This window comes from Leptonychotes weddellii, chromosome 4 (assembly GCF_054177405.1).
Source record: "Leptonychotes weddellii isolate Sample4059 chromosome 4, ASM5417740v2, whole genome shotgun sequence".
NCBI classification, from domain to species: domain Eukaryota; kingdom Metazoa; phylum Chordata; class Mammalia; order Carnivora; family Phocidae; genus Leptonychotes; species Leptonychotes weddellii.
Genome location: NC_138372.1, coordinates 40533009 through 40558955, shown reverse-complemented (window position 1 = coordinate 40558955; position 25947 = coordinate 40533009). Strand labels below are relative to the sequence as shown.

General features: G+C 40.4%; 1 protein-coding gene across 3 annotated transcripts in view; it reads left to right on the top strand.

Annotated features, from left to right (window-relative positions):
* USP24 (ubiquitin specific peptidase 24) overlaps window positions 1-25947 on the top strand; it is a 134320-nt gene that overhangs the window by 31523 nt on the left and 76850 nt on the right. For 2 of the 3 annotated variants that reach the window (XM_081818485.1, XM_081818483.1), the window contains exons 4-17: window positions 2426-2569; window positions 3199-3321; window positions 8738-8773; window positions 9135-9200; window positions 12678-12743; window positions 15789-15863; window positions 16437-16595; window positions 17750-17864; window positions 18266-18369; window positions 20480-20587; window positions 20771-20866; window positions 20951-21112; window positions 21307-21354; window positions 23232-23291. In XM_081818485.1, coding sequence (XP_081674611.1) covers window positions 2426-2569; window positions 3199-3321; window positions 8738-8773; window positions 9135-9200; window positions 12678-12743; window positions 15789-15863; window positions 16437-16595; window positions 17750-17864; window positions 18266-18369; window positions 20480-20587; window positions 20771-20866; window positions 20951-21112; window positions 21307-21354; window positions 23232-23291 — 1362 coding nt within the window. The remainder of the gene's footprint in view (window positions 1-2425; window positions 2570-3198; window positions 3322-8737; window positions 8774-9134; window positions 9201-12677; window positions 12744-15788; window positions 15864-16436; window positions 16596-17749; window positions 17865-18265; window positions 18370-20479; window positions 20588-20770; window positions 20867-20950; window positions 21113-21306; window positions 21355-23231; window positions 23292-25947) is intronic. The other variant, XM_081818486.1, reaches the window with a different exon arrangement.

Below are 25947 nucleotides of genomic sequence, written 5' to 3'. Positions count from 1 at the left end.
AAGGATTTATCAGTGTAAGGACCTTTAGGTTGATGGTCTCCAGATCCAGAGAGCCCTGTGTCAATGCAGGTCACCAACAGGTTACATATTTGGAATATATTACTGTGCAGAGACACTTCAGAAAACAGTTTTATATTATGTCCTCAGCTGTTTGTAATAGTGTAATAAATGGTCCAGTGGTTGGTTGCTTCGTTGTTTTTTTCTGCGAAACTACAAGCACAAGGGTACCCTCTGTTATATTGTTCAGTGTTGCTTATGTAAAACTGTATGTGTTAAATTCTCTTTACAGTTTAGAGCTATTAAAAAGGTTCTCCTCCGCATCAGTAAAGCATGCTTGTTTTTAATTAAATCAGAATTTAATTTACAGAATTCTGTGTGCCTTTAGACCTGGCTACCAGAAATCTCAGTTGTATTTTATATAACTGGTATCATTTCCCTTAGCTCTGTTTCCTGGTACGATGACTATCCCTCTGCCCTCTTCCCTTGACTTTTCTTGCAAGACACCTCAAATGTTTCATTAGAAGGAAGGGTGTAAGTAATACACAACTGTATGAATAAGGCGCACCACAGAGGCTCTGTTGTCATGTCTGCCTTCTTCACCTCTTACCTTCAGGCTGGCCTGGATTCTTGACTGTGTGTTCAAGCAGGAAAGGAAATCTAGGTCTGGCCGTAGGGCATAGTTATGTTTGAACCTTGAGCATAGCTTCCCCACAAAGGGCTGCCTGTCTTTCCCTCGTCTTCTGCAAGGTAGGTAGACTTCCCTGTCCACATTCAAAACTGAGCAAATGAGATGGCAACAGAGGGAGTGGTGCTAAATCCACATACATTTTATTTTATAGTCACATGACCCTTCTCGAATGCCTGTCTGCTTCCTTTTGCTTTATTATTTAAGTATAGGAAGAAGATAGAGGCAGGCAAAAAATTCTTGCAAAAAAAAAAAGTAACTCATTGGTTTATATAAAATCAGTCTTAAGATTATTGCTCGTTTGCGCAAATAGTGCAGCTATTTGGTATTTAGAAAATCTGGAACTGGGGTTTTTCTCTGTAGCTAAAGAAGTTTGGGCTCTTTCAGGCTGCTCTTGTTAAGGGGTTCTCAGTGTGACCAAGATGGAATTTTTATTGCATAGTATTTTCCTTCTGAAGGGAAATCTTATAAAAACATGATACCACCATACCAACTTGCCATCATTTTATTAAGTGAAACCCTTTGATTTCTCATTCCCCGTTCCCGCAAGTTGTTCCTGCATTAGATTTCCCCAAGGACTAGACTGAGGCTTGGAGAATCCACTGATGATTATTTTAGATTCATCTATGCGCCTTTTCCCTCCCTTTTAATGAGTCTTAAGATGCTGAGTGTAAGATGCACCATTGTTATATGTTTTATGTTTTTTTTCTTTTTTTTTTTTTAAAGATTTTATTTATTTATTTGAGAGAGAGAATGAGATAGAGAGAGCATGAGAGGGGGGAGGGTCAGAGGGAGAAGCATACCCCCTGCTGAGCAGGGAGCCCGATGCGGGACTCGATCCTGGGACTCCAGGATCATGACCTGAGCTGAAGGCAGTCGCTTAACCAACTGAGCCACCCAGGCGCCCTGTTTTATGTTTTATATTAAAGAAAAATAGCTGCAAAATGTTACAATGCCTTATCACTTAGAGCTCTTTTAGATTTGCTTAAACATTTTTTAAAATTGAATGTTACTTCTATACATATCAAAAAGGAGAATCGAAGCAAAAGAATCTGGTAAAGTATTTCTAAAATTTGTTTCACATTCAGAGTCCCGTTGCCATCTGGTCAACAGGTGGAAAGATGCGGTCCTGTTTCTGAGATATTAAAAATACAGCAGGAATATGTATGTTCAAATCATGAAAGATAGCGTACATTTCTTAGATTCTAGGAACATTGGTTAATAGTGACAGCCATAATATGTTAATAATAATACCTTGCTATTTATAAAACACTTTCACATTTGTTTTATCTTTTGATACTCATCACATCTATGTGAAGTGGGTAGGAATTTTGCCTCTTTAGACGTGAGACATCTGAGCCCCTGGGAACTCGGGTAATTTTTTGTCCGAGGCCATACAGCTATAAAGCAGTAATAGCTCCAGGATTTGGTCTCAGGTTCTTCCTTGCTCTACACCACTTGACCTCCCCAAGTAATAACGAAAAGTAGAGAAGCAAATGAAAATTTTCTTTTAAACCAACTGCTTCAGTGTAAGGGAATTAACGTTTAAAAACAAAACTCAATGTTGACTGTGAAATCATTGAGTGAGTACATGGGCTGCAGGCTATAGGCCTTTTAAAGCAAGTCATCTGCATAAAAGTGATACTATGGTAATCATCTCTTGATTATTCAAGATTGAGCTGATAAACAATAGACTTTTTCTTTTCAAGTTAGACTCTAAAGTGCCCTTTGTTTTTGTAGCTCCTGACTTCGAGTGCTGTTCACAAGTGGGGTACTGAAATTCATGAAGGAATCTACAACATGTTGATGCTGTTAATAGAACTGGTTGCAGAGAGAATTAAACAAGATCCGATTCCCACTGGTCTCCTGGGTGTGCTTACGATGGTAGAGTATCTCTAAAATGAAGTACTTTGTGTTTTGATTTTGTTTAAAGTACCGACTGTCCTCTGACTTGTAATTAATAATGAGTGATAATGATATTGTAAAAGATACTAATTTAGCTGTTAGGGACCTTGCTTTTTATTTTTAAAGCAGAGCAACCATTCATTCTGTGTTCTCAGTTTTAACAAAATACCTTTCTAATTTTAATAGCTTTCTCAGCTCTTACAATAATTAAATTGCTTTCCCTCATGTCTTCCTGATTATTCACATCATAAATGCTTTCACATGGGGTGCTCTTGCGATTTGGTTTCTAGCCTTTTTCCCTGACTAGTCCCAGTAGCTGTGTGAGGAAGGGGCCTTTACGGCCCTGCTGCCTGGCCGTACCTGCAGCAGCTCGGGACACCTGGCCATGTGCCCTGCATTCCCTCCTGGCGGCCACTGGACAGGAGAGGAGAGCTCTGCCTCACTCACCCGCTCCTCTGCCCTAGCTCAGGGGTACACGCTGTTGGGATATTTGAAAGATTCCATTACCGAAGGAGTCCAAGGCTATATTTTTTCATCTTTTCTAATGCTAATATTTGTTGCTATAGAAATAGATAATAATAGTGTTTCTCTGTTCTCTTTGAATCTAGGCTTTCAATCCTGATAATGAATACCACTTTAAAAACAGAATGAAAGTGTCTCAGAGGAATTGGACAGAAGTGTTTGGGGAGGGAAATATGTTTGCTGTTTCACCTGTGTCTACTTTCCAAAAGGTAAACGGGGTCTTGTTTCGTCATTTTATAGAGAAATGTATTGAAAAAGATTTTTTGTGCTGTAAAAATTTACGTGGAAGGATTAAAACAGTCTGTGAAAAATGACAGATATTCCATATGGCTCATAAAATTGCTTAACTTTTTTTTCAGATACTGCATATTTTTCCACAGCTATTAACCAACATCATAAAGAATTTTATAGATTTGAAATGATGTTTAGTGAAATGTGGAATGACCTCATGACATCAGTGCCCTATTTATTGAATTGTCAGAACCCCAGTTTAATGGGTGTCCCAGTTTCTCAGAGATGTTTGACAAGCTAGAGCATTTGAAACCATTTGAAATGGCTAATTATGCCTAGAAAAAATAATCTAGAAAGTAGTCTCATGTATTATTTTCTTTTAAACTCCAGAAGCATTAAAGCTTTGGGTTTTTTTCCAAGCCAAGAACCAATTATCTTTATTTTATATTTAAAGGCCTACAGTGTGCCCAATAACATTATACCCACAAGGAGTACGTAATCTAAACATCTGTTGATCAAACTCTGGTTTTTGAGAAACCATTGAAAGGAGTCGATTGAGTAGATAGAAAACTTACCCATTGCTTTAGTCGAAGCAGAAGTTTTAGTTCAGCAGTCCTATAAAGAATACTAAGCCATGGCTCCTGACTTAGAGCTACTGGAGGAAATGTGAAAACAAAAACTTAAGGTGCCACAAACAGTACCTGTAGTCGCAGCAACGTGGCCTGCAGGAGGGGGTGGCCGGTGCTGTCTGGGGGGGCCAGGCAGTCCTCCAGAGAGGAGGGAATGAGGGCCGAGTGGAAAGGGCACTGAGAAGACGCTGGCGTTTGATCCCCACAACAACTCCATGAGTGAGGTACTATTTTTGATCCCATTTCATGGACGAGAAACTGAGGCACACAGGAGTTGAGCCCTTGCCCGAGTCCACAAACCTAGTCACAGGAAGAACCCATGTAATCCAGCCTCATCGTCTGCATCTATAAATATCTACGGTCTTGCCTCCCAAAATATTAAAAACCTCGTCTTTGGTTTTGTTGTGAAGGTTGGATGACAACTGTATACAGAAACACTAACCCTGGGGGTTCGCTATTGTAAGCACTCCACAAATGTCCCTTCTCTTCCCCTCAGTCTGCACACGTGACATCCAGGACCAGAAAGGGTCAGTCTGTGTATTTCCTCTCAGCACTGCACGGGAATGCGCCCTCCTGCAGAGGCCTGCGATCATCCCCTTCTTGCCTTCTCAAGCATTTTCCTCCTTAGGTTTTCCGTCCTTTGTTCGGTATCCTCAGTCTTTTCCTCTCTGTCGGAGCATTCCCGTTGTGTACGTCGTGCTCTAGTCTTTCCCATCTTTAAAAATTCTGCCTTTGATCCCATGTCCCTCTCTAGCTTCAGCATGGTTCTCTGCCCCTCCACATCCCTACCAGAGAAGATTCCGCCTTTCTCCCCTCCCACTTACTCTGTTACTGGTTACCCCGGAACTGTAACGTAAGTAAATGAAATCAAAATTTCATTAATAATCTTTATCCTCCTCTGAGCAGCACATAAAAACCTTGGAATGTTTCATGTGCCCACTCCCCACCTGACTTACTAACTCTCTGTCCCCTTGTCTTTATCATGCAGTGTCTCAGTCCTCTCCCGTCTTGCTTTACCCTCAAACAGATATCATCATTGTTCTTTTATATGGTGTTTTAACTTAGCCATATGTATGTACTGTCTCATTTAACTTAGCCATATGTATGTACTGGGATCATTTTTTTTCTTTCTGCAGTGCATCCTTGAAAGTGTCTCTTAGTAAGGGCCCATCATTGGTGGTTAAGTCTTTGTTTTTGATCGCCTGAAATTTACTTTGTTTCCCATGCCTCAGAGAATATTTTCACTGGGTTTTAAATTCTAGATTGACTGATACACTTTCAGAATGTCAGAGATACTATGTCAGTGTCTTTTGGCTTTGATTACTGCTGTTGAGAAGTTGGTGGTTGGTCTGACTGTTGCTGCTGTTGTAAGGAGTCCCATCTTATTTTGGAGATCTCATTCTCTTTGATATTTGACGGTGTGACTCTCCTGTGACCGTGGTATTCATTTTATTTATTTTGCTTCAGATTCACTGGGCTTCTAAATCTGAGGATTAATATCTTGTATCAGTTCTGGAAAAGTCTCAGCCATTATCTTTCCTCTTCTCCGCTAGTCAGTTACTCCTCTTCAGAACTTCGATTGGACGCCTGTTAAACCTTTGCGTCTGTCCTCCTTGTCCCTTAACTTCTGTCATATTTCCCATCTTCCCGTGTCCTTGTGCTGCAGGCTGTGATAATTTCTTTCAGATCTGGGGTTTAGTTCACTAATTGTGGTTCTGGGCATATCAGGTATGCTGTCTAGCCTGTTTGTTAAAAGTCTTCAATTTCAGTGACTTTTCTTCATTTATATAAATTCTATTTGGTTCTCATTTGACTTTGTTTATTCTTTTTATTATCGCATGTTCCTGCCTCATGTTTTCATTCTCCTGTGTTTGTGTTCTGTGTCTGATATATACAGGTCTGATTCTGCTGGCTTTTACTATAACTTGTTTTTTGTGTCTGTATTGTATATACAAAAATATATGTATATATATGTTTGTTGTTTGTTTTTCTGTAAAGTCGTATTTCTTGAAATTTAATCTGGGAGGATTGTTTGAGGCCTGCATTGAAAGTTCCTTCCTTCAGAGAGGGTTTACCTTTACTTCCTCCAGGTGCCTGGGAGCACTTCCATCTGGGACCACTTTAGAATAAATTCTCAGCTTAAGGTATTTCAGACCATAAAGTCAGTGTGCATTTTTTTTAAAAGATTTATTTATTTATTCTTTTTTTTTTTTTTTTAAGATTTTATTTATTTTGAGAGAGAGAGAGAGCACAAGCAGGGGGCAGGTAGAGGTAGAAGGAGAAGCAGACTCCAGGCTGAACAGGGAGCCCAATGTGGGACTCGATCCCAAGACCCTGGGATCATGACCTGAGCCAAAGGCAGACCCTTAACCTACTGAGCCACCCAGGAACCCTATTTATTTATTCTAGAGACAGAGAGAGAGTGTGTGAGCGGGGGGAGAAGGAGAGAGAGGATCTCAAGCAGACTCCACACTGGAACCTGACCTGGGGCTCGATCTCACCACCCTGAGATCATGACCTGAGCCAAAACCAAGAGTTGGCTGGCCAACCTTCTGAGCCACCCAGCGCCCCAAAGTCAGTGTGAATTTGAGAAGCGAAGCCATGTGAGGCATGTCTATGGTTACAGACTCTCTTTTAAGAGAGTTTTTTCTCCCCTCCATCCAGGATCAGAGTCAAGGTGGGCAGGCTTCCCTGTGGTTCTCCCTTTCTTGCAGGTGAGTTCTTTCAGTTCATCTCACACTGAGGTGGTAGCTCTTTGAGCTCCAGCTTTATGTGACTCTCTCCTCTTAGTCTCCTGGCCCCGCCTTGGCTGTGAAAATGGAGGCCAGAGCTCACTGGGGTTCCACAGCCTGTGCTGTGAAGGCTGGCCTCAGAGTCTGCTTACCTCACACAATTTCTGCTTTCTCTTTGTTTTCAGCTTCTGAGCACTTTGTGCCAACTCAGCTATATGTTTTAAAAGATTTTTTTAGTGTTTTTGACCGGTGGTGTTAGTGCTCTTCAGTTAGAGAGGTGTTTAGGGTAACTAGACCGAAATCTCCGTGAACTCTTCAGAGCGTGCCAGTCTGCCTTCTTTTTCTACCACTCCCCTGAAACCACTCTCAGTAAGGTACCAACAGTCTCCATGTTTCCAGAGCCACAGGAAGTGTCTCTTGACCTCATCAACAGCGGCAATCACTGTGAGTTCCTGCCTCCCCCAACTCAGTTCTTCCTGTAGTCTCTTGCTTCTCTGCCTACTCCATAAGTCATCACATTGCCTTCCTTGATTCCTTCACCTTCATTCAGCTTTGACCCAGAGCCACCTTCTCTTTGTTCATTATTCTTTCCCTAAGAACTGTCTTCCATTCTCATGGATGTAAATGCCATCTTTGTGTTCATGGCCCTTCAGTGTGTATCTCTGTGGCCCAAGCATCTTCTCTGAGCACACCAGACTTGAAGAGCCAACTGTTTTCCTTTTGGTTGCTACACAGACGTCTCAAATGTAGGGTGCCTGAAATGGAGCTTCCTTCTGTCTCCCTAGCCTTCCTTCTTCCCGCCGGTAAACAGCCTCCCCATCTACCTAGGTGCTCAAACCAGACGCACAGGAGTCCACCACGATTCATCCCTTCTGACCTACCTCCAACCATAAACATGTCCTTGGAGTTCATCTCAAAGGTTGTTCAGTTCTCTCTGTCTGCCACCGCCATCCTACCCGTGACACCATCACGTCTTAACCTGGTTACTGTGCTTGTCTTCCAACTGCGTGCGGTCTCTCCCTTCCACCCGCCTTCATCCATTCCACTCCATCCACCACACAACTGTGAGATTGGTCAGCTTACAACATAAAAGGTGTCACTTTCTGGTTTAAACACTTTTGCTTTCCTTCCAATCCCAGTCTCCATGTTTCCGCGTGATCTGGGTTTGCCTCTCTGAACAGCTCCACCTGTGCCGCTCTCCCCGGCCCACTGTGTCCCAGCTGGGAGAGTCCCAGTTCCTCTTCACGGCCTTGCCCAAACGGGACCTTTGCCACTGCGGCCTCTCTGCCTGGACTTCTTGAATGGCTAAATCACTCTCATCCTGTAGGATCCAGCTCGAAGACCCCTTCTCCAGAGAGGGTTTCCATGACCGCCACTCTGAGCAGAGTAGGCTCCTTCCGTTTCTCATTTGGTTTTTCCTTCTGTGGGTTTGAGCCCAGAATGAGTTGTGTTAGGTATGTGTTGGTTTACTTGTTTTTGTGGACACTGCTACAGTATGAGCTCCATGAAAGCAGGGACCACGTCTCCTGATAGTCACTGCTCCCCCACAGTGGTATCCAGCCCTCGCAGCGGTGAAGGCTTCGAAAAGGAAAGCAAGGAGGGAAAGCAGGGAAAAGAAAGTGTGTGCTCCAGGGCACCAATTAGTGGGACAGCTGGGACTGAAACTTAACCTCTTTATTCGGGATCTGCTACTCCTTAGGTTAGGAATTCTTAATTTCTAAAATGTAATTTTCTTAGAGAATTTAACTCAAGTTATCCTGCACCTTGGAGAGCTTGAACAGCTGCTGTCAGCGACACAGAAGTGCACGAATGCGCAACTGGAGCAGTACCGTCCAAGCACAGACGTGCAAACTCCAGTTGTACACAGTAATGGCCCAGACTCCTGTTGAGAAACATGTAGAAAAGCCCTTTGGAATATTTTTCAAATCTTCATATATTTTTTCTCTAACTTTTGACTGAGGTTGAAAGAAATACAAGGGTTAATGGGGAAGTTCTCATCTTGCCATCTCAGTTTCTGTTTTCTTTTCTCACAGGAGCCTCATGGATGGGTTGTGGATTTGGTAAATAAGGTATACAACTTTCATTAATACGGTCATGTTTTCCTTCTTCTAATGAGATTGCCTAGAGTTTGGTATTTTAAGTAAATGACAGCTAGAGAGAGTAATAAGAATTTTGTTTCCTAAGGAGGTAGATTCCATAGTTCTTCCTCTTTTTCATACATGCGGTTGATACAGATGAACGTCAGCTTTAGGACTCAGCACATCTCCTGCAGTGTATCACAGAACATTAGAATGATCTTTGGGGATGACTCTCTCAAGATCAGTATTATATGGAGCATGTTGATAGGGTAGAATGGTGGCCTTCGTTTTTTGCTTAAATTATTGATGTACAGCATTTTAAAACTAATTTGTGCCTTTTTTTCCCCCTCAGTTTGGAGAATTAGGTGGATTTGCAGCAATCCAAGCCAAGCTTCATTCAGAAGATATAGAACTTGGGGTAAGTTAAACCACTAAATGTGCCCAAAGTGGAAGTTCACTTTATTCAGGCTGGTATGTAACCAAAGGGACATGGTCTGGACACAGTAAGGGAAACGTTACCGTGTGAGATATCTCTGTGGGAGCAGCTTCAGCGGTTCTGATAACCCAAGAAATATTCGCCTCTAATTGTAACCCAGTTTCAGTGGAGGGTGTTTGTTCTTTTTTACTTCATTTCCCTTTGCCTCTGGTATTTGTCTCTTCATTTGTGAGGGTTATGTGAAATTACCTTGCTTTTTAAGGACAGGTGTCGTCTGTGGCAAGTGCATGTGTACATAACAGTGTCATGGTTCACATCACAGTGTAGTTCCCAGTGCCAGGCACAAATAAAATGTTTCATTTTAAGGTTGTTAGTAAGCTTTTTGGTGTTACAGCGATGCATAGATAACAAAGAGCTCTAACAGGAGCTTAGACTCTTCCCTCAGGTGCAATACCCTTCTCTTTTTATGTGACTTCATTTTTCTCAAAAAAAGTTTAACCTTGTGGTAAGGGGGAAATAACTCAGTCTTTAATCTTTCGCAGAGTGCTGACCTGTTTGTAACTCAGAGCACTTTGTTCTGTTTTCTAGTTAATTATTCAGTCAACTACTCATAATGTACTTGCCATGTATAAGGCCCAGTGCTGGCTACTGTGATGTGATCAGAACAGAAGGTAATCTGTTGCCCGAGTGAGCAGCAGTTATCCCTGAGGAACTGTGGCTAATCAGCTGACCCCCTTGGTCCATCTTTGGGTTTGGGCAGGAATAACACTGAGGAGAGAGACTGACCCTTTCTTGCCACTGTTCATCCTGAAAGATCAGGTGTCTGCCAGTTCATAAATATTTCTGCTGACACTGACCAGGGAGTGTCTTCTACCTTCCCTGACATGAACTAGGTTGTTAGGCTGTCATTTGGATCCCCGATGAATGGATCGAGCATGTTAGAAGTGACTTGACTGGGAAAATAACGAGTAGTGATTTAAGAAACAAAGCTTTTAAAACAAAAAATCTATTCAGGTATAGGGTTTTATCCAGTTTACTTGTTTCTCAAGAACTGGCTGTATAGGTCATTGGCCATGTCAAAGATTAGCTTCACTTTTTTTTAAATGTTAAAACACTCACTAATTCTGGCAGAGTTAATTTATTTAAAAAAAAAAAAAATACAGAGCATCCCAAGTTTCTAGCCTACTTGGAAGAAATTGGCTAAGGGTGGATATATAGGAATCTGGGCTTACTCTCGTTATTATCAAATATCTTGAGGTTAAAGATACCTCCAGGATTTTCCCCATTTTTCAGAGCAACCATGTTGTTGCTGCAGTTGATACAGAATTATGTTGTTTAGGTTGTATTTGAGGAGATGATAAAGTTCAGGCATAGGAGAAAGATTCCCAAAGATTGAGACTCTAATTATAGCCAACAGGCATGATTAAAATTTCAAAATAAATGCCTGCCTTCTGACCAGTTAAGGAGGTGATTATGTCCTAGAATAAATTCAGGCCACTGAGTACAAGTAAATGCATTCATTTTACATTTACATTTATATCTACGTAGTTTTGAATTTGAAAAATACTGGGAAAAAACATCATTCACAATTCATCAGTGAAAAATACCTGTACAAAGTATGGAATGAAAGTTGCCTGTCCCCCACCCCCACGCACGTATACCCACCTCCTAGATAATAGCTACCCATTTAATGCAGTGCCTTTCTGACTTTTTCCTAAATTTATGTAAAATATACCTGTGCATGATCTTTCCCTCTTTCTCTTTCTCTCTTTAAAACTGAATTGTAATCAAGCTATACCCAGTAGCATATTTTCATTTAACAGTCTATCATGGACATCTTTCCAGGTCAGCACGATCATCGTTTTTAATGGCTCTCACCTGTTCCTGCACCTGTTGTACCCTGATGCCGTCATTTTTTAATGGGCATTGGATTATTTCTAAGTTTTTGCTCTTCAGAGAGTTTCCCATATAAATTTGTCTTTGTGCATATGCTACCATTTCTGAAGGACAGATTCTTAGAAAACGGGATTTCTGGGTTAAAGACTATATAGATTCTTAAATTATAATCAATAGTATTAAATCTCTTTCCAAAAAGCTTGTACCAGTCTGTACTCCCATAAACTCCTTTCCTATTTCTCTTGTTAGTACTGAATATTTTCCATCTTTAATTTTTTCATTATAATGGACAAAAATAGCATTTTATTATTTAATTTGTAAGACTCTGGTTTCCTGGGAATTTGAGCATTTCATCATGTGATTATTGGCTATTTGCCTTTCTTCTGTAAATTGACCTAGTTATTTAGGTTACTTTGGAGTTGTCTTGCTAACTTTCAGGAATTCTTTTTATGTTCAGCATATCAAGTGCCATGTCTGCTTTATGTACTTGTAAATTTTTTCTTCCAGTCTTTTGCTTCTCTTTTTATTTTTGTTGATGGTGTCTTTTGCTATACAGAAGCTTCCACGTCTTGTGTAGATTTTTTTCTTTAATGGCTTAAGAGTTTCCTAACTTGCTTAGGGAATGTTCTCCCATCTCAAAGTTATAAAAATACTCCTTTCATTTTATACTTTTACAGTTTTATTTTTTATACCTAGTTCTTGAATTCATTTAGAATTTCTTTTTATATATTACATAAGGTAGAGATCCAGTTTCATTTTCTTCCAAATGGATAACTGTTACAAGATCCTCTAATGACTAATCCCTGTTTTCTCTACTATTTTGATGTGTTGTCTCTATCACATGTCAAAGCCCCACATGTCCACAGGTGTGTTCCTAGACTTCTGTTCGAGTCATTCGTTCGTCTGTTCATTCTTTGCCCATTTGTATACTGTTGCTCCCCTGTTTTCACTGGTAGCGCCAGTCTGCCCAGCATTGTTCCTCTCTCAGATTCTCTTGATCATTCTCATAGTTTGACTCTTTGAATATAGTCAACACGTCAGGTTGTCCTGCAGAAAATCCCACTGAGATCATGTTTGGAATTGTGTTAAATGTATAAGTCAGTGTGTGGAAAATTGCAGTACTGGTCCTTTCCATCCAAGAACATGGTATCTCCTTGTTTATTTGGGCCTTCTTTTATGTATTTTGGTAAAGGTTTATAATTTTCTTCATGGAAGTTTTTGATGATTTTTGTTGAAGACACATTTCTTCAACTATTCTGTCCTTTTTCAAATAAAAATTTTTAGTATTCTGTGATATGAACTTTAAAAATCTTTCATCCAGTCCTCCAAAGTTTTATTGGCATATTATGATTTAAATTACATTAAATCTCTATAACAGTTTAAATGGATTGACATCTTTATATCAGTTCTTCCTATCCAGGAGAGTGGTTTGTCTAGTCATTCATTCATGACTTGATCAAGACATTTCAAATTGTCTCTGATATATTAAAAGCGATTTGTTAAATGCCGAAAGGAAAAAACCCTCTCGCATTGATGTCTAACTTGCACTGTCCTTGTTTTCAGGCAGTCTCAGCATTGGTGCAGCCCTTAGGGGTGTGTGCAGAGTACCTCAATTCCTCGGTGGTTCAGGTAAGATGAGGCCACTTTACACTTACTCAGAAGGTGACCTAAGACACACCAGCAGTCATCATTATCTTTTTATCAGGTTGTTCAGAATTGTGCCTCATCCAGAGTAACTTCTTTTTTTCAAATTAGCTATTCTTCTAGTAAAAATATTATCAGAAGCTAACTAAAAAATAATTAATAATTTAAGGTATAGGAGACCTCTAATATTTAAGAAGATTCTTTACCTTTTCAATTTATTCTTTTATCAAATATAATTTATATACAATTACATGTATTTTTTTTCCTTATCTGTAAAATAGGCGGCATATATCCCAACCCCCTTCCCAGGATTGTTTAAGGATTCGGTGCCATTATGTATTAAATTAGAGCAGTGTTGAGCAACCCACTGGGCTTACTTACTAGCCAAGTGACTACTGAATAGCAGCCTAATGGCATATCTTGCCTAATTTCCTGCCACTGCAGATCATAAGTCAACAGGTCATCGCATAGTCGAAGCTGGGTGTGTCCATTTTCTAATGCTTAAGGCCTGTTGTACTTTCTTGTTTCCTTTCCGTTTCAATTAACAAGTTTTACTGAATGAAGTGTCACTTTTAAATGTCTTCATTTTTTATTTTCTTTGTAAATAAAGAAAATTTTTTTTCTTTATTTTTTCACAGAGATTTTTTTTTAAGTCACTATAAATGGCTTTGAAAGCATCGTGTCCTTTGGGAGCATTGTGTTCGTATGCACTGTTCCTTCTTGTTAAACATCTCATTTACTTAGGGCCATTTTAACAAGGGAGATAGGATTTGTTTTATTAGGTTCTGGAAATTTCTACCATTTTTAAGCGTTACATGCTTTCTTTAAATGTCAAAGAAATCCTCCAAGATCTTTAAATGAAATCAGATGGCTATTTATGTATTTCTTCATTCTGGATATTAAGTTCTTTAAAAACATTTAGTGTTCTTTCAGCTTATTAAACATACAATCATTAGTTTTGTAGTTGAAACACTAAGACACTAAGATAAGATGTCAGAGGCAAAATCATTTGACTTTTTAATAATTTAATATAATTATTAATAATTTAATACTTGGCTTTTTAATAATCAGAGCCAGGATTGGATTTTTAAACACTCTTTACCCATGCATTGTTCTGTTGGAAAGAGATTTAGCATAAATATCCCAGCTACTAATTAATATTAAATTCTTTAGAAATTCTAGGTTTGATAGAATTTTTAGAATTTTATAGAGTTTAAAAAAAGAATAAAAAAGTATTGAATTTCCAACCATAGCATATTTAACTTTAATTATTTCAATCTATCCAACCTTACATTTATTCAAGAATATATTCATGCCATGAATTTATTCTCATACCATATTCACATCCTATTACTTGACATAAACTAACAATTGTCTCTGCTACTTGCTACTTCTGTGACTTTGGAAGACATATGTAACGTCTGTGCCTTGGCTTCCTTGTCTGTAAAATGGTGATCATGCTGTCTCAGCCACAGTGGGAAGTAAGCAGGGCTGGTGCTGCTGATGAGAACGGTGTGCTTGCCTCTTACCCTAACAGCCCCCAGTCCTCACTGTACAATGGGCATGAGTAGAAAGGAAGAGATTCTATTTGGATAATTGTCTGATGTCATTTTAATTCATTGCTAATTCCTTCTTGGCCTTGACAGCCAAATATTGTCTATCTTCTTTTGTCACCAGATAAGTTTTAAAAATTATTTTACTTAGATGGAAGTGAGCATTTATACCTAGCTAATATTTTCTTACTTCTCACGTAATATTTAGAGTCAGTTGTTTGATATAGCTACGATTCTGGAGCACTGTGTTGTATGAGTCTCCTCTAGAGATCAGCACACAAAAATAGTGCATATTGCAGCACATTTTTTGTGCTCCGTGCTTATATTAATTTGTTAAAATCAAATGCAAAATATTTACTTTATTACAAAAATAATACCTATTCATGCTTCATGTTTTAGTTTATGTGTCTTTGGTTGCTCTTTAAAAAGACCCTTATGAGGGATGCCTGGGTGGCTCAGTCGGTTAAGTGTCGCCTTCGGCTCAGGTCATGATCCCAGGGTCCTGGGATCGAGTCCCACATCAGGCTCCTTGCTCAGCAGGGAGCCTGCTTCTCCCTCTGCCTGCCACTCCCCCTGCTTGTGCTCTCTCTCTCTCTGACAAATAAGTAAAATCCTTAAAAAAAAAAAAAAAAAAGACCCTTATAAGAATCACTGAATTCTGGGGTGCCTGGGTGGCTCAGTGGGTTAAGAGTCTGCCTTTGGCTCCGGTCATGATCCTGGGGTCCTGGGATTGAGCTCCATGTCAGGCTTCCTGCTCAGTGGGGAGCCTGCATTTCCTGCTCCCTCTGCCACTCCCCTGCTTGCACTCACTTTTTCTCACTCCCTCAAGTTTATAAATAAATAAAATCTAAAAAAAAAAAAAAAAAAGAATCCTTGAATTCTACTCCTGAAGCCAATAGCGCACTGTATGGTTTTTTTTGTTTTTTTAAAGATTTTATTTATTTATTTGAGAGAGAGAATGAGAGAGAGCGAGTACATGAGAGCGGGGAGGGTCAGAGGGAGAAGCAGACGCCCTGCCGAGCAGGGAGCCCGATGCGGGACTCGATCCAGGGACTCCAGGATCATGACCTGAGCCGAAGGCAGTCGCTTAACCAACTGAGCCACCCAGGCGCCCCATAGCGCACTGTATGTTAACTAACTAGAATTTAAATAAAAATTTGAAGGGAAAAAAAGAAACATCAAACTTGTATTGGCAAAAACAAAAAAAAATTTAATAAAACATATTTTAAAAAATAAAAGGACTCTTCTAAGATAGCAGTGACAGGGACTGCACCCACATGGTATTGAAGGAGCTGGGGCATGGAGTCCCTTGAGGGCCTACTTAGGATGGTAGTAGCTAGCTATGGCAGCTGATACTGGAATTGAGATCTTTGCATTGCACTTTCTCCTTTGTGAAATGTGAATGAAGAAGTGTCTCCTCTCTAGTTCTGGAGCAGCATCAGGAGTCTTTATTAAGTGCAGCACTTTTGTTCTGCAGCCGATGCTAGACCCGGTCATCCTTACTACGATCCAGGATGTGCGGAGTGTGGAGGAGAAGGACCTCAAAGACAAGGTAAATCCTGTCTCCAGCCAGGTAGGCCCCCGTGCCTGTTCGTCCATGGAAGCACAGCCAGGACCTGGGGCAAGGTTCACACACCATTATTCTTTGGATTCTGGTCACACACTACTCGCATCAAATTTAATTATACATTTTCAAACCAACAGGTGCTTTTTCTGAAGCACCAAGTTGGCATTAAATCTTACCAATAGAGTGAATTTAGGGTTCTCAGTAACTGATACTATTCAGAATTTTACTAACATGTTGATTTAGATAGTATTATAATTGGTATAGCATTGAAGAAGCTTTAAAATAATTCGATACTACAAGCTTATCCAAAGTTGTTTAAAGCAATTTTAACATTTAACATGATTTATTTTGTTGACCATGAAATTCTCACAGGACCCTTCCTTTTGCTCACCTGTGTGCTAACTTTTGTTTAAAAGCAAACTAGTTAATTGACCATATGGAGTATCAGATATCACCAAACCATTGCTATTGAAAACGTCCTATATTCCTGTGTTATAAGAATTAGGATCAAAATGTTTTCATGGTTCCTTTTTTGTTTGTTTGTGCTTTTAATAAAAGAGATTGGTTAGCATCCCTGAGCTCTTGTCTGCCATCAAGTTACTCTGCATGCGTTTCCAACCGGATCTGGTGACCGTGGTGGACGACCTTCGGTTAGATATCCTCCTGCGCATGCTGAAATCACCACATTTTAGCGCTAAAATGAATTCCCTCAAAGAAGTAAGTTTTATATTTGCTTCCAGAAGACTTAAAGCACAGACTCTTTAAGCTCTGCCAAAACTTAAGGTCATTAATATAAAAATGTTGGGAAGTGAAGAAGAATGGTTTCTTGTAATCATACAAAAAAGAGAACAATGATTATATATAAAATGGTATATAGGGTTATAATTGTTAATGTGATCTTTTTATATGTGTTCCATTCAAAATTCATTCTCTGAAATATTTGAAATAGTTGTGTTTTTATGAAATTTCCTAGAACATAATTCCTTGGAATAGACCATTTGAGATTTACTTTTTACCCTAGGGGTATACTTCTTTTTGTTATATTTCAGATAGGTGTTTTCTTAAACCAAATGTTCTAACTGGGGTTGGGACAAAAACAAAAAGATGACAACTATGACGATCTAAGCAAAATGCTGGAAATATTTTCCTATAGCTTCCTAAACTTCTTCCAAACATAGTTGGTTTTGGTGAGTATAGGTGGGGCCAGTATAGTTCAGTCATAACTCCAGAACTTAGTCATTTTTCCTGAAGTTCTGTATTAATTAGGATTCTTTACTGCAAGTGGAATACACTCGTTGTGAACCCATTTGGGGCCAAAAGAGGAATTAAATGGAGGAAGGCTGGGCTGTTTGACATGAATGAAGGATTGACTAGCCAGACCATGTAAGGGCAGGGACGCGTGTGGGCAGCAGGAACAACTAGAATTGGAGACTTGACCACTGCCAGGACTCTGTCCAAGTCTTGTCCCTGCTTTTCTGAACATGTTGGCTTTGCTTTCTCTCTTCCTACAGAGTGACATTTTTTGTGGGGTAGACATATGGCCATAGAGGGTCCCATTACCAGGGAGGGACTGACACTTTCTCTCTGGTCCCAAGTATAGAATTTGAAGGATGTGCGAAGGTGGAAGTTTGGTCAGATGCTTTTCCCCGAGCCATCCAGGGAGTGCCATTCTTGGCTCCGTGTTCTTTTTAAAGAGACATCAGGAATAAGTAGTCTGTTAACTTACTACAGTAACTGGCCTTCAGTACATTTTGGCTAATGATCAGACCACATTGGAACACTGTGTAAGTCACAGGATATGTATACATATATATGTAGGTTTTGTTTATGCATACTTGCACTAGTCATTCACAATAATCCTGTCTTTTTAGGTAACCAAACTAATAGAAGATAGCACTTTATCCAAATCTGTGAAGAATGCTATAGATACAGACAGATTGTTAGATTGGCTGGTTGAAAACTCAGTTCTGTCAATTGCATTGGAAGGTAAGTTGCTTTAAAAAAAATATTTCCTGGGGCGCCTGGGTGGCTCAGTCGTTAAGCGTCTGCCTTCGGCTCAGGTCATGATCCCAGGGTCCTGGGATCGAGTCCCACATCGGGCTCCCTGCTCGGCGGGAAGCCTGCTTCTCCCTCTCCCACTCCCCCTGCTTGTGTTCCTGCTCTCACTGTCTCTCTCTGTCAAATAAATAAATAAAATCTTTAAAAAAAAAAATATTTCCTAACATAATTATAAATAATGTATTTTTGTACTAAAGGTAAGAAAATGTTGCTTTGACTGTATTAGCCTTTAAATGTTGCAAGTTCCTATTGCTTTGAATTAATAGAATCGTATTTAGAAAGTCAGCGTTCACTGTATCTATCTGCCTCTTGGGTGTCTTTTCTCTTAGGCAACATAGACCAAGCCCAATACTGTGATCGTATAAAGGGGATTATTGAACTCTTGGGCAGTAAATTGTCTTTAGATGAGCTCACTAAAATTTGGAAGATACAGGTAAGTTGATCAGAATTAATCTTGCCTTTTTCCGATATTTCTGGCAGAAGGAGAGGGAGAAGGGTGGTGAACGAGCAGGGAGATGGAGCTTCTATCTTGCTTTAGCCACAGCAGCTCTACTCAGATCTGCTGACCCGCTTGGGGCTTCTGTCAGGGTTGTGTATGTGAGAAAGGCTTGCGCTGCTCAGATGTGGAACGACTGAGCGTGTCTAGTCTTCTCGTTTCCAGGTTAACACAATGAAAAGCTGTCCCGCAGGCTCCCCAGCAGCGCTAGGACAGTGTGTCTCTTGTTTGCCAGTCTCATGTTCTTTTCACCGTTTGCTTATCAGTTTTCATGGATGAGTTTTTCCTGTTGGGTTGTTACGTGAGGATAAGAGTCCTACTTACTTGAGTTCCCAGACCGCATCTCACCAGGACTCCCCGTGGCCGCCACAGAATCGGCCACGCCCCTGCCTTTTCTTTTCCTTCGCTTTGTTACTAGGCCGTTGGACTCGTTTTCCCCCCACTTTCCTGGCACCCTCTGTAAGTCTCCTTTACTAACTTGTTTATTCTCTTCTTCTTTGTAGATACTAGTTTCTTTCACGCCTTAGCCCTTTCCTCAGTCTGTAACCCCCCGGGGGGCAGTGCGTCCCCTCCTGGGGCTTGGAGTGTGTTTGGATGCCTCTGACGCTCAGAACTGCGTTCCCCATTCAGACCTCTTGGCATTCCAGTGCCGTGTACCTAGACGCATAACTATTGCGCCTTCCTGCATGCCATCTCGTAGGCATCTCAAATTCAGTGTGTCAGAACCTAGTCATTTTCCAGGCTATTTCAGTAATGGTATTAGCCTTCATCTAGCTGCTAAGCCACAAGGAGGCCTGGAGCTCACCTTGACTATACCCTTTTAGTCACTGTATCACTCAGAACCTAGTCAGGAAATAGACGCTGTACTAGGTATTTCAGAGGGAATTGGGTACAGGGGCTTGTTTACAAAGGCCTTGCTGGGGTGGAAGAGCAAAAGAGAGAAGTAGGAATGCTGGAGGAATAGAATGGGGAAAGGGGCATCTGAAGTCCAAGGAAAGGAAGCGGCTTTGGGAGGTGCTTTCATGGCACATGGCTGGGGTGCCAAAGAGGTGGCCCGGCCACCAGGGCTTCTCCCTTGCTGCCGCCGATGCCAACACCCGCATCCACTCCCTGAGCACACTTCTTTCTTCCTCTTCCCTTCTCATCTCCCAGCAGTGCCTCCCATGGGCAGAAGATCACGGGAGCATAGCCAGGAGAGGAAATGCAATTCGCAGGCTCCCAGCCTAGCAGCAGAAAGCAGACTATAGAAAGTTAGGTGTAGGACTGAAAGAAAACAGTCCTGGGGCCTGTAAATCTTGCTTCCCATGTCAACTGTAGTTGAATACTCCATATAATGTTGTTTTGTGAGTGAGTTTTGAATCCACAGAAGGTTGAAGATTAGAGGCCATGAAATAGATATTGTATATCCCTGCTACATATATTCGGTGAATATATGTATATAGTAGATACTGAGCAGATTCTTGTAGAATTGAATCTAGAAAAGTCTCTGCCTTTCAATTCCTTCACATGGTATGCAGTGAGGCATGATGGAGTCATGTTTGAGGTTATAGAGTGAGTTTTGACCATAAAGTCGACCACAGGGCCTACATCACTGAAGCAGAGATTCACTGTCCATGGGATAAATTAATATTAATTGAAATTATAAAGTAGGAGCGAAATAAAAAATAAGGTAGATGGTACTCTCAGCTGCGGCCCTCAAGCTCATTTATAAAGTGCTGGAAGCAAATATGTTTGTTCTGTACTCAGTTCAAAGCTTTATTAGCCAGTTGAAAATATTTCGCTTTCCTCTTGAAATGCATATATCAGATTAAGAACTTTACTCTCATCTTTTTAAAGATTTAATGCTGCTAGAAATTTATACAAGGCCAACTGATGGCCATTGCTTCCTGTAGTTTCGCCAGTGTTAATCATGCAAGTGAATGCTGATCAGGCTAGAATCAGTTTATCTTATTGCTGTTTTACTTTGGCTCTGTCAATTGCTGGGGAGAAGTGTGAGGGTCTTTCCAAGTTGCAGGACGTAACTTTCCCCCACTGTCTCCTTTTCCAGTCAGGACAATCATCTACTGTGATCGAGAATATCCATACTATTATTGCTGCAGCAGCTGTCAAATTTAATTCAGATCAGCTTAATCATCTGTTTGTTCTCATCCAGAAGGTAAGTGTCCAGAGAACTGCAGTTGCTTTTAAGTTTTCCTAAAAGAAGCTCATTTTGAGGTCTCCCCCCTTTAAGTTAAGTAACTCTTCTTACTTTGTTAAACCATTTTAGCTCAAGTGTAAAGTTTCTGCATATTTTGCCCATTTGATAAAATTGGATTGTCTTGTCTTTTCTGTTCCCCAGAGCTGGGAGACTGAAAGCGATCGGGTAAGACAGAAGCTGTTGAGTCTGATTGGACGAATAGGCCGGGAAGCTCGCTTTGAGACTACTTCTGGAAAGGCAGGAGAATCAAATTAATCTTTCCAGCTACAATGTGGTCTGACTGGTGTATGGGCTGGCTCATCTTGTGTGGCATTATTGCAGGTGTTAGATGTACTCTGGGAACTGGCGCATCTTCCAACCCTGCCCAGTAGCCTTATTCAGCAAGCCTTGGAGGAGCACCTGACAATCCTTAGTGATGCGTATGCTGTGAAAGAAGCAATCAAGAGGAGCTACATCATTAAGTGCATCGAAGATATTAAAAGGGTCGGTTTTATCTTTGGTCTAGTTTTGTTGTCAGAGCCATAGTATTGTAATTAGAGCCAACTAATTTTCTTACCCTATTATGTAAATTAAATTAAATGTCCTACCTGGAAACTCTTGTCTTAGAGTCCAAGATTGGGAAATTATAGGTACTGCTTTTACCAAGTCACTTATATTTCTCTTAAAATTAATTTCAGCCTGGAGAATGGTCAGGTTTGGAAAAAAACAAGAAGGATGGATTCAAGGTAAGAATTTGCAGATGGAACCGCCTAAAAGGTATACTAATTTAATAATTTCTTTTAATAAGTGATATCATAATTTTAAGATAATCTCTTTTTGTGTCTCTTTGAGTAATGTTCAGATAGAAACTGCTGTTTAAATATTCACGAATCCAAGGTCACATTCACAGAGTACTTTCATTATATTGTTTGCATAAAATTATAAGACCTTTAACTTAGTTTTTTCTTTTGTAAAATAAATGCAAAGTCTGCACAGCTTTAATAAGTACAGTGGATTCTGCATAAAGTATCATTCCTATTCTTCTGCCATGAGGGAGAAATGGAGGAAGCCTCATAGAGTAAGAAGAGAGAAGGGAAGAAAGAGGGTCATGCGGTGCTGGCATGCTGTCGTTTTTCAGGTGCCTGGTTCAGAGGTGTACATAAAGAAATTCCTTAGTGAGTCCTGCTGCTGGGGTCTGATGCCAGCAGGTGGTCTTGGGTAGCGACTGCTGTGGGAGCCCTCCCCTGCTCAGGGCTCTGGCCTCTAGGCTGCGGGGGACTTAGGGGCTACCCTTTGAAAGCATGGTTAGCAGAGTAAGCAGTGAGGACTGTAGCTCTCCTGTCGCTCCAGTGCTTCAGCATCCAGCCCGGGCTTGAGGGGACTGATCACAGGGCCACTCCCTGGAGCCACATCCCCTGTTGCCGCAGCCCTGACCAGAGCACTGCGCTCGTCCAGCCGAGGCCCTCAGGTTGCCCAGGCCAAACGGAGAGCCTTGTAGCGGGAGGGATCTCATCTTACTGTAACATAAGAAAAGGTTTTGGTGAATAGCCAGGGGCTTAGTAATTTCATTGGTTAAACATTTTTCTTGGCTTTCATTAGGAAGTATTTCTTTAAAGGATCTTGAATACTGCTAATTTTCATTGGTGTGTTCAGGGACTCTTAGCTCTTGTTACGAGGCTGTGGTGATTCAGTGGGCTTTTATTAAGTTCTGTGTGGTCATCAGGTTTAGTTGAGGACACGTAAGAACTTTGTGTTTTATATTTCTGACACTGAAATTTGGTCAGGTGAATTTTCTACATAAAATCTGGCTTTAGAGATTTTCAAAAAGTCACAGACTGGAGCTGATGATGCTCACGTTATGAGAAATCTTTCCTTTAATTCAGCAGCATTGCTGTCATCCTCAGATCCAGTTCACATTTTTCCAGTTTTCTCAGCCCAGCATTTTGGATAATTTATTGCAGCCTCTGCCTTTCACTTGGACCTCATCCAGGGTTCTGTACGGAGTTTAGATCCTTCAGTAGTGATAGCAAGAGGAAAAGGGTATCTATCGAAAAATGGTCTTTTCTTCTCAGGAATAGATACATTTCTTTATAAATGTGAGGGGTCCACGCCAAAGAGACTGTTCCCTCCCTCCAGGGAAATGGCTTTTGAAAGCAGAAACCCCTTCCCACTGTCTGTTCCTTCCTTGCTGCAGCTCAGGCTCAGCGTTACTTAGCTCTCCTGGTCAGGTCAGCAGCATCCCTGCGTCTTCACTGCCTCTCTGCAGTCACTTCATTCATGCCTGTTGTTCTATGACAGAACTCAAAGAGCAGCAGGGTAATTTTTGGAGTCATTTCATGATACTTGAAAGGAGTACTCTTCCTTTTTTTTTTTTTTAATCTCCCACTGCTCCCAGTACAGAAATTCTCATGGACCATTATTTCGTTCCAAATAACAGTACCTTGCATTTATATAGCACTTCCTAGTGAACTAAGTGCTCTTGCAGATACTCTCTGAAAGTACACACGGCTGAGGGGGGCAGTGGGAAGATCAGAGCCCCCTGGATATGACTCCAGGCAGGGGGGTGAGTTATATCCTGCCACTAAAGGTGTTTTTCTATGCTATGCCCTTTCCTGCCAGGCAGCAAGGTGGGCTGACTGGGGATTATGTCTCCCTGCCAGGCTACACAGAAACTAAGCAAAGGGTAAGACAAGATCACCCACTCTTACTCCCCTCCCACCCTCAGCTACCTCTCTATCCCCCAACTGATTCCCCTTCCCTCTGCTTTTCATACTCTTAAAATTCCCAAATTCCACTGTTGTGTTCAGAAAGTCTGCCCTTTATTTCTTAACTTTATTTCTATAGATTCTGCCAGGATACCCTTGGCTCCCTTGGTCCTCTTTCCTTTGCTTCCTTTATACCTTCCACTGTTTACCCCCAACCCTCTCCCTCTTATTTCACTTCTTTTTTCCTTCAATTAAAAATTTTAAATGTACTCATCCAAAAAAAAAAAAAATGTACTAAACCAAAAAAGTCATTTTTACTCAAGTAGTGGTATTGGTGTATTCCCTAAGTCATTCTCTCAAGGCCTCCCCTGGCCCAGCGCCTGGCAGCTTCTAAGTAGATGCCCGTCCCTTCCTTTCATTCCTCCCCTTCACCCTGTTGAGGACACTAAAATCATTACTTACCCAGAGTGCAGTGGCCTCTACTTACTAAAACGTGTAATTGAAAGCAAAAGTAGCAAGATGTCCTCAGTGCAATCTCCCAGTGATGTGGTTAGCACGGGAGGAAATACTTTTTTTAAAAATGCTCTCCTGTGCAAAAATTGGTACTTTGAATCTAGATAAATGGCTAGGCCTGGAAAAATAAGATAGATGAGAACGTGGGGATGTTCAGCTTTGAGAAGAGAATTCAAGAAAGCATATGAACGTGTTCTTCAGAGACTTAGATTGTGATAGAGAAGTTTGATTCCTCCCAAGACACGGGAGGCCTGTTTCAGTATGAGAGGGCAGCGCACTTTCTGTGAGAGCAGTCTGCCATCGAATGCACTGCCTCCTGAGTTCCTCATTGCAGGAGACACTAGGAGAACAGTCATTTAACAGACGTGAGTGAGGATTTAGGCGTAGGTTTGCAGGCTGCACCAACTGACCTCTGAGGCTTCATCTAACATTGAGTGTCTACTTTGGACATACCGTTAACCTCCTCCTTGTGAAACCTCAGCTCCATTACCAGGCATTATCAAATATGCTCATTGTAATTGTTCACCACAGTCTCTTGCCCCTTTGGTAACTGGAGAAAAATCATTAAATTTTTCTTGTAACTTAGCAACATAGTGTCATAGATACAATTAAATAACATCTTTTCTGTTCGCTAATAAACTTTAGGAAGATTATATCAGAAATACTTTTTGAATTCTGATTTTACATGATTTCCTTAATTTTATTGAATAGTGAGCGACTTTCAAAGGATGATTTTCTATGTTAAATAAAAATATTCTAGCCATAATTGACTTAGTCTGTCATAATGATGCTTTTTTAATATATCCGATTATTTGCTGAAGGGTTCATATTTATATCCTAATGTTTATAATCCTTTTGGTAGGTATCTACAGTTTGGACTTAAGCCCTTAGAGTTTTATTCCTTGTCATTTTGCAACTTTTATATTTTAGCTGCAGTATGTAGGTAGTCCTGCAAATAGTTGGCCTTTAATATATACCTTATTTCTCTGATTCTAAGATGCCCGTGATTGCAACCTGCATCACAGACCTAATAAGTTTGCAAAGAAGAAAAAAAGAAATTGCACATTCTAGTTTTACCATTCATTTGTTTAAATTCCCACTCAGAGTCTGAATGTAAGCCTCTTTTTGACCAGTATGCAGAGCTTCACTGGCACAGTGCTTTTCATTATCTAGAGTAGTGATTTTGACCGCTGAAATCTCTAAGAGTGACTGTATAATTTTGAGGCATGTGAAAGAATATGGAATTTTGTGTCCTTGTCCTTTTTTGTAAAACTCAAGCTGCTTTTTTTCCTTAATTGAGTTGCGTTGTGTATACTACAGGATGAACGGCTTCTCTCGAATTATGGGTGCACCTTTGGACAGAGACATTTAGTGCTGGGTGACAAAGCCCTTCACAGCGTCTGAGTCTGTCACACCAAATTGTCCCGGCTATGAGAAATGCTTTAGATTGACACCACTGGCAGTTTTCTTTGCTTTTAATTGAGTTGACAGACACAACAGGCTAGTCAGTGTTACATCATAGTGCCATCTTTTTGATAAGAGTTTTAAGTAACAAATCCATGATCTAAATTTAAGTTAAAACGCCATCCTTGTTTGGTGCTATATAAACAAAGTCACAGCTAAAACGACAGGTAGATGAACAAATACCTTTCATATGCAGCTAAGGGTACATGTACTCAGGTAAGGACAGCTATGTCAAAATTTACTCCTACACCTAGTGGCTGCTAAGTTACTTTTGACAATTGTAAGAAGTGTCAATTTCAGAAATGTTGAAATTTATAAAACCTGTATCTTAGAATCCAGGAAATATGGTATTTGCTGATTAATTGGCTAATCCTCAAGAAAACCAGTATTGTTTTTGGCAATAGTTCTCTCGAATATACATATTCGGTAATACGATTTTTTCCTGCCAGAGACAGAAAGTATATTTTTCAAAAGTATTTTCCACCTTGTAAAGGTCTTCATCTTACAGAAACACTTGGGAAGAAGGAAGAAGGCTTTAAAAACAAAAGCAAAATTCAGCCTTTAAAGTAAAGGCTAAGGACTTAAAACTTCTACTCAGTTTTTTAGAGACTTAATCGATAATTTGATTAATAGTGTTAAACGGACAGTCTTCCAAAT